Genomic DNA, 11,764 nt, shown 5'->3' on the forward strand with positions numbered 1-11,764 from the left:
AAAATTATTCACTCCCTACTGCATAGTACAGTAATTTCAGCCATATTGCTGGTTATATGTTTCAAAGACACAATCCTCTATGTGTTCTGAAAGGATAGCTCCATTAATGCTGAAAAATAACGAACAGTTTATTAATACATCACTATAATTAATACACTATGGTGGTATCCATATATTAGATAAACTGAGGATCGTACCTCTTTTGTGTTAGGTATCGCCCACAGAGAGTGGTGTCATCAAACTTTTATTAGCTAGAAGTTTACTTTGTTAAAGACACTTGTAAAGCCTTCAGATTAAGTAAGTAATTTAACACAGTTAAATAAAACGCAATTTGTTTTTCTGCTTCCACGGATACTGAATCAAAAGGGTATTTTTCTCATTAGAAAGGCTTATTAGAAACTATTTTGCTCTTGCATGGCCAACACTTATGTCCCTTTTTAGAAGACAAAAAAATAGGTTAATGATTCACAACCTGAGGAATTGTATTGTTAGCGTAGCAGTGTAAGAACACGTAGGATTTTGAATCTCAGAGGAGATTCAGTTATTTTCAGTAACAAAAATACGTATTACATGGGTTAGGAAGGACCTGATTGTCACAGTAATTCTATGACCAGAAAAACATGTAACGCAAAACATAAGCTTGGAAATTGCTATTTGCTAGCTCTGTCTTAAGAAGATTTGTCACTGACTCTGAATTACATGCTCTGCAGAAACAGCTCCCTTCTTTTATCACTTTGGAAATCATTAACTTGCCCTCGGTGGTCCTCTGTGCAACAAAGGAAGTTTTCACATGGATTTTCTGATAGCAGAAACAAAAGAGATCATAGATAACAAAATAGCAGTGTGAATGACAGTTTTAGAGGATCTTCATCCAAACATGTTTCAGTGACATCTCATCACGTAGGCTATCAACCCCTAAATTTCCCACGACTCAGCGCTACCACACTTCAGGGCTGATCCACGGAAATGGATCATTCCTCAGTGCCGTATTTATTATGCTATCTATGAACACAAATAACTGACCCACTGTCCTCTATCTCATTAATTAATGAAATCAATTTTAACATAACAGGCTTTGGTGTTACAGATCTATCTGCACGGTAAAATGGAGGTGTGATAACACTTGCCTATTGGGCGGTAATTACACTTGCAGTTCTGTGCATCGATCCCCAAATGTCAATGCAGTCCATGCTATCCGCCCAAATAAATAACCAACCAACTCTCAAACTTGTCAAATAGCTCTAGAGTTCATGTACATAAATTATTTTTTTGCTCATCTGCAACCATTGCCACAAGCCACCTGCACTACAAGCACATTTTAAAGTCCTGCACTGCATACACAGAGAAGGAGCAGTGTTTAATCTTCTGTGCCCCTCTGAGATGAAAGTACGTTCTCCATAAATATACATTTGCCACCCACATGAATTTCTGGCAAGGTAGGATCCAATTTTTCCTAGAAGTCCATCTCCCCTATATGCAGCTCCATGTCCTGATTAGTTTTTTAGCATCTGTTCAATATGCATATTTCTGAAAATCTAGTTCACAAGTTTGCAAGTTCAGTAGGCTGGAGAGCATTTCAAGCAGCATAACCTTTGCTGAAAACTGGAAAGCAACTGCTGGTGCCATGAGCTGGGCATCCTCCGTAAGTGAAAAATGAAAGATGACTATATAGACATGATCCTACTCATCTCTGTATAAATATCGCTCATCTGCTCATTTATCTGCCTGATTACCTGATGCCGGGCTGCAGATTCCTTGCGGCATGTGTTTTCCTATTTGTATGTCTAGAAAGTAGAGAAGACATCACAGGTTCTATGGGAAATAAGGAACGAGTAGAAATAATTATAATCTTGTCACACTTGTTTTTAAGAAGTTCAGCAGAATAGAATTATGGTAAGGCTAGGATTAGTATCTAAAAATGGGGATTCAGTAGGAGACTTTTTATTTCTATAGAATTCTAGCGTGGTATCCCTCTCAGTTTTCCCAGGTATAAATTCAAAATAGATATTGAGTTTTCTGAAGACTGCTAATTCCTGAGTTACAATCCATTAAAGTTTGTTTTTAATGCAACTTGTATGTGATATTCCAGACTTGCTAACAAAATATGAATTACTATCAAATTACGATGTAGTTTAAGTACATAATCACATTATAGGTCATAACTTACATACCGTGTCTTTAACAAAAAGAAAGATAATCTGTGTTATGATTAATAACCCCCTCAAACTATTCTGTGATTCTAGGGGGGGCTTATTAATCATACTCACTGTAGTGCATGAGAAGGAGTTCTAGAGCTTTCAGGGGAAGACTAAAAGAGTGATTCTTGTCAAATACCTGGAAATAATCTTTGCCTCTAAAACCAGTGGCTAACTCAGAGCATGTAAACTGGTAATGCAGACATTTAAGAATAAAAATTTTGCTGAACTTTGATTTTATTCATCCCTTGAAGCTTTCAGGGTAATTTGAGCATATTGTTATTACGTCAAGAATGCCCTTCTCCCTTCTTCTTCTTTCCACTCCAAATTCCAACCGTAAAGAGTAAATCTATGTAACAGAATCAGTTATTTCCAATACAGCTACTCACTATGGTATGAGTCGTGAAATCGGGGGGTGGGGACAACACACTATTCTAATCAAAATCTTTTCTGCAAATTAGTTTACTTGCATGAATATCAACACTACTGAGACCTCAGAGACAACTTGAAAGGAAATCCATCATTCTGTTTTATTTTTCTTTATATTTGAGTTGGTTTTCCCTTGCTATTTTTATCCTACATATACAATTTCCGTTTGTTCACTCTTTTTTTTTTAAGATTATAGAAACAGATTATTTCTAAAGATATTCACCCTTCACACTTAAAAAATAATTTACCAAGCTTGAGATTAAGGAGAAAGACAAGCAGCATTCCTGGTATTAGTGGACAAATAAAGAGCTCGCTGTTTGCTATTTTTAGATATCAAGACATTGAGCATGCAAACCCATGGTTTTTAATGAAATTGGCAGCACCATTATTTTGACAATGTTTTATTTCCTTCCTGATTTCTATTCTTTCCTAAACACATTTCCTGCAGCGTTCCAAAGTGAAGATGGAACAGTGAACCACCAACCTATCTCAGTCACGCTGATGAAGCACCTGCAGCTCCTCATCAGAGTTCCCACCCAAAACCAGAGAGGAGCTCAGCGAGCAACTGGCAGCCCACACACCTTGCAGCCCCTGAGAGGCCTGCAGAGCCCCTCATCCCCAGCGAGCACCATCCCCTCGGTGCTGGCCTCTCCCAGTACGTGCTTTTCTCAGCAGGGATAAAAGACAACTCTGAATTGACTGTGTTTTGGAGGGTACGCAGGGCCTGTCCTCTTCCTCCTCCATTACCACTCCTGGATCAGCGACGGTGAAGCACCCATGGCAACACGGGGCCGGACAACCACACTTCAAAGCCTTTTCCTGAGGCGAAAATCTCAAACCTCGCTCGTACGAACACAACCGGCCGAGGGTGGCCAACGCCCAGCCGAGGTGCAGGGGCGCGGAAGGCACCTAGGCCAACACCACCTCCTGTGCCCAGGCGCCACGGAGAAAGGGCGGTGACAGGGTCGGGGAGGAGCCACCCGCGGGCTGTGCCCGGGGGCGGGGGCGGCAGCCCGGGGACATAAAAGAGCGGCGTCCCGCCAGAAGAGCCGCGACGCGGGTTCGGTGCAGCGGCCGGGGGACGGCACTGGGAGGCGACAGCTTGCGAGCGCGGGATCTGTTCGATGGCTCAGAGCATGGAGACCGGCCTCGACAGCCTGGGTGTAAGTGCCGGGAGCGGCAGCCCATGTGCGCGCTGTTTGCAAACAAAGGTGCCCTCGCCCTCTCGGGGGAGGTGGGACGGGGGCGAGGCGGGGGGCGCAGCCGCCCGCTCCCCAGCTCGCCGGACCGCGGGGGTGTGCGGGGCGCAGCCGGACCTGGCTGCGGCTCCCCGCGGTGCGGGGCTCCCGCTTGGCTCCTCGGGCTTTGCAGCCCGGCCGTCAGGCGCGGTGACATGCGGGCGCCTTTTTTTGAGGGGCTGGAAAACGTGGGTAGAGCAGTTAGAGCGGCGGGAACGATGAGGGGGGGAAACAAGCGAAGAAGTTTGGAGTGATCCGGCTGCGGGGAATGGCATCTCCGCTGCCCGCCCTAAAACCCCGGGCTGCCGGGGCCCCGCCGGCCCCTCCGCCTGAACCGCCCCTGTCTTGGAGAGGTCGCTGCTCTGCCACGGGGTTCGGAGAGCAGTCGGGACCGAACCCGGGGGTCTCTGGCAAGTTCCGACTGTAACCCGCAGTTAGTGCCCGCCTGGCGCTGGTGCTCCCGCGTGTGAAGTGCTGCGGGGCGCATCCTGCGTGGGGACCGGGGGCTGACGGCACAGAGGGCGCGGAAACGACAATCCGAAAACCCGAGGAATTGTTTATAGCCAAGGGGCGCCCGCCCGCCTGCGTTGCTCTTCAGCGTCGTGGCCAAAACCGTTGGTGGTTTCCTGATGTGCTTTCGTGCCCTCACCAGAATTTCGCTTCCTTTTTCCACCGCCGTCCTTGGTTCAGCAGCCTGGCTGCGGCCCAGCCCGGCCGGCTTCACCCGCTGCCCCGCAGCCGCAGAGGTGGGGGGAACAAAGGCTGGCCGGGATGACCCTCCCCGGGGTTTGAGTTCCCCGGCTTAAGGTCACCTCTGCCTTTCTTTTTCTTCATGGGCTTTGCGTTGTTTTTTTTTTTCTCTGTGTGTGGAGCTGTCAGTTGCATCTCGGCAGGGAATTCTTGCTATTATTTATCTTTTATTACATCAGCCAAGGGTACCTCCTCTATTTCTCCTTGACCCCATCCCCTTAATGAGAAGGGTCTTTGGAGCAGCAGAACCACTGTCTAAGTGTAATTTTTTTCTTTAGCTCTCTGTGGTAAATGTCATGAGTAGCATTCCGTGCAGACTAACCTCTTGCACCCAGCAGCGCTGGGCTCTTCCCTTTGCAGTATGGTTACATCTGGTTAGAGCGCTGAGGTGGCCAGAACCAACATACGTCTGGGAGTAGCCTTGAGCTTTCTTTTCCCTTTCATTCCCTGCCCTTAGTCACTAGATCTTACTCCTTAGAGAAAGATAAATGAAGTTTAACTAGTTCTTATTTGCTGTATATTACATATTTTTTAATTGTATTTTTCCATCTGGTTTCCAAAGTTTGCCTATTCGGACCATACTGTCATACAGATTGACCTTTTGAAGAGGAATTAACACTTTTTTTTTTTTCTTTTCAGCTGTCCTCTGGATTAACCTTTGAATTTCCTGATAATGGCACGGATGACTTTGCTTCAGGTGACTATGGAGACTACGGAGAGCCGTGCTTTCAGCATGAGACTGCTGATTTCAACCGGATCTTCTTGCCAACAATCTACTCCATCATCTTCCTAACAGGAATAATCGGCAATGGATTGGTCATTGTTGTTATGGGCTACCAGAAGAAACAAAGAAGCATGACTGATAAATACAGGCTGCACCTCTCTGTGGCTGATCTCCTTTTCGTCATCACCTTGCCATTCTGGTCTGTGGATGCGGCCATAAGCTGGTACTTTGGGAACGTTCTGTGTAAGGCAGTTCATGTCATTTACACAGTCAACCTCTATAGCAGTGTCTTGATTTTGGCCTTTATAAGTTTAGATCGTTACCTGGCAATAGTCCATGCTACCAACAGCCAGCGACCACGAAAGCTGTTGGCTGAGAAGGTGGTGTATGTAGGTGTATGGCTCCCAGCTGTGCTTTTGACAGTGCCTGATATAATTTTTGCCAGTACTAGTGAAGTAGAAGGCAAGTATCTATGTGATCGCATGTACCCTCATGAAAACTGGATGATTTCTTTCAGATTTCAGCATATCTTGGTAGGACTTGTCTTGCCTGGCCTAATAATCCTGACTTGCTACTGTATTATAATATCGAAGCTGTCACATTCAAAAGGCCACCAGAAGCGCAAAGCCTTGAAGACAACAGTTATCCTTATCCTCGCCTTCTTCGCCTGCTGGCTGCCATATTATATCGGCATCAGCATCGACACCTTCATCTTGCTAGGAGTCATCAGACATCGTTGCAGCTTGGAGACGATAGTGCATAAATGGATCTCCGTTACTGAAGCCCTGGCGTTCTTCCACTGTTGCCTGAATCCAATTCTGTATGCCTTCCTGGGTGCCAAATTCAAAACATCAGCACAAAATGCCTTGACATCAGTTAGCAGAGGATCAAGCCTCAAGATTCTTTCAAAAAGCAAACGTGGAGGACATTCTTCTGTTTCTACAGAATCTGAGTCTTCAAGTTTCCATTCCAGCTAACGCTGCTCCTTGCCATCATTTTATACATAGACACTTTAAAGTTGTGCAAGATTTCAGAAAAACAAGACTGACTATAATGTACAGATTTATTTACAGTTGGAATTTTATATTGTTTCTTTTAGTCTCTGTGAAGTTTAAGTGACTTATTTATATAAAAACTTTTCGTATTGATGACAAACTGTCTAGGCAGGTCCTGTGGACAAGTGCTTAGTTCACAAAAGTTTTAGTGCTTGGCTGTATGTATAGATATGTGAACTAAACACTTCTGGATTGTAGCAAGTGATTGTTAAAAGTTTAGAAAATATTTCTCTTGTTGTTTATATGTAAATGTTTTCAGTGTGGCTGTTAAATTCTTTAAAATTTTGGCTGGAGATTTTTACCTTACTACAAGATGTTTGGTTTACAATAGCTTAACTCTGCTGTAGAAATGGCACTTATAACCAAAGCCTCCTGTTACATGCTAGGGTTTTTTTTTTTCCCCCATTCTCAGTAATTGATGGTTTGCAAAATTTTCTGTTCAAGGTAAATAAAAGTGTATGACAAAGTTATTCTGAGTGGTATTTTTTTCTGCATGAATGTTTTTCTCAGTGCTTTTATTTACAATTCTCAATGCACAATAATTTCTTTGAAAATTGCAGGGCTCTTGTATGAAAAGCAGGAAAATGAGTTTCAGTACATACTGATTACTCAGTTGACACCTGTGAGTTCTAAGTCATTTGGTGGTGGTGGTTCCCCTCCCCCACCAGAATAAGTTAACTGGAGTAAATGTATCTTTAGAATGACTCAAACTATCACTTTAAACAAAGAACTTACTGAAGGCAAAATTATCTACAAATGAAAACTAATCTACTTAAGCAATTGCTAAAGTTTACAGGAGTCAAATTAAGATGACTGCATGTGCATAACCTTTATGCCATGCATATAAAGTCAATCCTACATTTCTTCTGCCTTTTGCTGTTCTCAATGTAGTTTCACATGATAATAGTAATCAAAAGTAGTTGAATCAAAGCCATTTTCCTATTTGATATTGCATTTAGACTAGAAATGGTTATTGGTTTATTTCCTCTGTTCAAGATAAGTGGTTTTTCTCTATGGAGCATTCCCTATGTCATCTATATCCAGATTTTCTTAATATAATATAGTCTTCTTAACATTCTTTTTAAAAATCTAGATTGTGTACCAGTTATTTTTAAAAACATTTTTAGTAGAAACCCAGCTAGACTACAGAATTTCTAATAATTAATGTTTAAAATCTTACTTATCTGAGTTAGTCCTAACTTTGTGTTAGTAAAGTGCATTCAAAAGTAATGAATACTTTCTTTGTATCTTCCTACATGAAAAAACCAAACACAACTGTTACTAATCTAAAAATAATTAACAGTTTGTAAGTCAAAAAAGCAACCCATACCTACTAGTCACACAGAACTGAAATAAGCAATATGGATATTTCAATAATATTACCCAGAAAGAATGTGTTTTCACAAGCAAGATTTTGTGGAGAATGTACCACTATGTTAATAGATTAAATTGCATGTTTTACTTTAGATACTTTCATAAATACAAGACCTTTCTGTTTTCAGCTTCCCTCCTCTGCAGTCAGGAGGCTGCAACCTTGGCTGCATCCTGCAAGCTTTTTCCCTTGCAATGACAGTAGTAGTCATCTGATTCTATATTGAGCTGATTCAGTTTGCTGAACCAGCACAAAAGTAGCCTGGCAGAAGAAAAAAAAAAAAAAAAAAACAAAAAAAACAAAACCCACCCAAAACTTTCCAGCAGTACAGTGAACTAAATGAGCTCAATGTGGAATCCAACAAGCACTACGGAAGTGCGAGACCCTGTAACCTGGAGCCACGCACAGGGAGAGAAAAGTGAGACAAATGGAAGAGGAAGCAGGTCCCCCCTCTTAACAACTAACATTTTAGATCAGTTCAACTCTAATGTGTATCCTCACTCAACATAACAGAAAAAGATGCATCCTCAAGAAACAAAAGGTCTCACTTTTATCAAGTTCCTCGTTAGCAGAGTTGAGAAATTAGGAAAACATGGTAGAAGAGCAGAGCTTCTTAAATGGTTTATTTTTGTTGCTAGTTTGTGTGTTTTCTTAATTTAGTGAGGGCTTCCCCATGAATAATTTGTTGTTCTAAATGATTCTGATTTCCACCCCAGCCCAATCAATCACGGTGATTTAATTGCACTTATAAAATACTTACTGGCTATCAACACACTGCTGCTTATTTGTTGAGGAAATGTTTAGAGCCCTCTACCATTAACTTAGATTATTGCCATTATATGTTACAGTCAGCCAACTGTTACCTCAAGCAGAGAGTTAGCAGGAAAGGGGGTGCAGGACGGAAACTCAGCAGTTCATGGTACTGCCGAAGACTGCTAAAAGGACACTTCAAATAAGCAACAGAAAGCGTTTGTGTAGAAAATAAATTAGCAAAATTAAAACATAACTCATGCCCCAGAGGGATGAGACCTACATGAGTTTTCTAAAACTGGCATTGTTTTCAGCAGAATTAGTGAAACTATGGGCAGAAGGACACCTTGGAAGGGAGCTGAAAGATCGTAGAGCTTTTGCTCCAGCAAGGAAAATGAGTCAAAAGCCACATGTATTTATTTTTAAGTAACTTTATATATCTATAAATATGAATATAACATATTTGGACTCTTTACAGAGCAAATATTTGCAAATTGAATTGTCATGAGGAAACATAATAAGAAATTATGAATCCAGTTCTGTCCTTTTACCTCTGAGTAAGTCAGAGCAAATCAGGCAAATTTCTCGAAAAGCCACTAAGCTATTCCAAATATAACATGTTGTTAAAAAAATGAATTTATTCCCTTTTAAATAAAAATCACCTTTAAGCTGACTTTTGTTGAGGGTGTGATTTTTTTAATATCTTTGTGAATCAAAAGTAGTTCCAGTAAATGCATTTCTCAGAGTATAAATTCAGTGATAAAGGTGAATAGATCTAATTTGGTAATTTATACATTGGACAAGTCTACATGCATCAAGAAATTTTCAAACAGACTTTCCAAGTCTTTTTTCCAAATTATTCCTCTCTAGTATACAGAATAATCATAATGACATTCTTCAAGACATACACAATGCATAGTCTCAGCATAAAATAATAACTGCGCCCAAGTAATTTTAAATATGCAACTCAGGACACAGAATAGAAAACAAATGTGAGTACCCATGACTATTGGTTATAAACCAGTTAAAAATGTTACATGGTAATTTAAAAGATTTAAAATGTATTTACAAAGACATTAAATACATTGTACTGTACTTAGAAAGACTCTTTCCACAGAATTCAGGCAGTAAGTATTTCGCCATGGTTGTTACAATGTGCTAACAGCAATGCTGGACTAACACACGGATATTCACCTAATACTATAATGCACACATTTTGAGTGCTTAAGATTAGTTCGAAATCCTTTGGATCATGCAAGGCTAAACCAAGAACAGAACACGTACGCGAACTTACTTTTGCTTCCTCTGAAATGCTGTTTGGAAGCAAAGTTAGAATACTTAAAGCAGTGGGATAAAATCACACTATAATCCGTTATTTGTATGGTATGTTTTTACTCTAATCAGGCTGTAAAGAGTCCACGTTAGAGGAGCATGTGAAAAGAGGAGTGGTAGTGAGGGTGTCAGAGCTAATGTATGCAAAGTGTAGAGGGCAGCGAGTAAGGTGGAGTCTCTTTTTTTTCCTTGGCTAGTTTTATGACACAATCATTATACAGGAGGTTCAACTTCCATGCATATACATAAATCAAAACAAAATCACCATGAAAATAAAAAGGAAGTAGCGCTAATAACACAGAGCCATTCATACAAATGAATGGTTTATCTTGTGATGGTTGAGCCCCTTGGACAATGTACAAAGTGACCACCTCTAGATGTTTGGTTGAAAAGGCCATTTTTTATATTGTTTGGGAAAGGAAACAGCATGACGAGGAAGTACTTCCTTGATCCAGGCATGCCTCCAAAATCCCCTAACAATGGAGTATTCTCATATTCTCATAGTGCTGAAACTTAGGAAACACTTAGGCAGATAGGGCACCAGGGTTTTTGCTCAAAGGATGCCACTCCCTCACTTTATGTTTTGAAAGAGCTATACAGACTCTTTTTCACAGCCATAAATCACATGCCAATTGAAATTACATGAGCCCTGGGATTATTTCTTATAAAGAAGGCACAGATTTCTTTAAATCTTTTCTCTTTATGCAACAAATCTTCTGTCACTGTTATAATTTTCTTTGAAAATCTTTAATCCTTAACAGGATGAAGTTTCAAGATCATTTGTTCTAACATCGACTCTGTGACTATCTTCCCACCATTCTAGTCCTAACAGGACATAGAATAAAACAATGCTATGCTTATTGTTTTTGAAAACATATTTTAATAGCAATTGATTTTAAGCATATTTTGTGTTTATTTATATATATAATTAACATCATATCTATAACAATGTAGATTATAAGCACCATTTTCAATTGTTGATAGAAGTGATCCAGGCTCCAGCACAGCTACTACTGACTTTAGAGGAGTCAGGATTCATTACAGATGTAGCAGGTATTGATTAAAATTACTCTTTTCTTAAAAGGACAGGCAGCTTCAGTGACAAACTCCCACTGAATTCAGAAAGAGCAGGGTACCTAAAGAATTATGCTTCCTAAAGCGTATAAACTTATAGCCCAAATCAATTACAAACGAAGATTACGAGCTCCTCTGCTTTTGGCTACTCTCAGAGATCTACAAGAAATTAAATCTTTCAGTATGGAACAGGTGGAATTGTTCTGCCAAATGTAACTGAAATAAATATTCAGGAAAATGGTTTTCTCCTACTGAAAGCATGCAAGCTTTGCATACCCAGCTATCAACAGTCTGACGGTAATTTGTCTTCAGTGGCATAGAGTTTGAAAGAAATAGGTCAACATTTTAAATATCCTTATCTTCTGGAATTCACACCAGGAACATTCTCACCACACAAACATGTCAAACTAACTAGAAAGTATGAGGGATTTTTGGAAGGGTTATATTGTGAAGAGCTCTTTGGCTTCTGATTTGGTTTGGTTTTGGTTTGCGTTTTTTTTTTGCTGTTGATGCTGTCTTTTGTTTCTATTATCCTCTTCTCACAGCTTCTATTCTACTTGACTTTTTCCTTTAAAAATATACCTTTATAGAATTTTTAACAGCTCTGTTCTGTTAGGATTACAGACAATATCCTGAACAAGTAACAAAAAGTAAAGAGAGACTGTTCAAAGCAAAAGTACAGCCTTCACAACAGTTTCTATGTCTTCTCATGTGCACTTCCCTTCCAACATCTGCTTTTCTTTACCTAAACATAACTAACTTCTATATCTTATGAAAAGTTTAAACTCAAAGGTTGGTTTTATTCTCAAGTTTCTCAAAGTCCAAACACAGCATGTTTGTTTACT

General features: G+C 40.4%; 1 protein-coding gene across 1 annotated transcript; it reads left to right on the forward strand.

Annotated features, from left to right (window-relative positions):
• Nucleotides 1-3,733: 3,733 nt before the first annotated feature.
• On the forward strand, nt 3,734-6,857 carry CXCR4 (C-X-C motif chemokine receptor 4). Its single transcript, XM_086750927.1, has 2 exons — nt 3,734-3,787; nt 5,252-6,857. The coding sequence occupies exons 1-2, from the start codon at nt 3,749-3,751 to the stop codon at nt 6,311-6,313; spliced, it is 1,101 nt and encodes a 366-aa protein (XP_086607053.1). The 5' UTR covers nt 3,734-3,748; the 3' UTR covers nt 6,314-6,857.
• The last annotated feature ends 4,907 nt before the right edge of the window (nt 6,858-11,764 follow it).

This window comes from Chlamydotis macqueenii, chromosome 6 (assembly GCF_036417535.1).
Source record: "Chlamydotis macqueenii isolate bChlMac1 chromosome 6, bChlMac1.mat, whole genome shotgun sequence".
Classification (NCBI taxonomy): Eukaryota; Metazoa; Chordata; class Aves; order Otidiformes; family Otididae; genus Chlamydotis; species Chlamydotis macqueenii.

Bases quoted from the DNA above. Each gene is read 5' to 3' on its own strand.
- CXCR4 (XM_086750927.1), top strand. From the start codon at position 3,749: ATGGCTCAGAGCATGGAGACCGGCCTCGACAGCCTGGGT. The intron at 3,788-5,251 runs GTAAGTGCCGGG...TTTTCTTTTCAG, and splicing joins CCGGCCTCGACAGCCTGGGT to CTGTCCTCTGGATTAACCTT.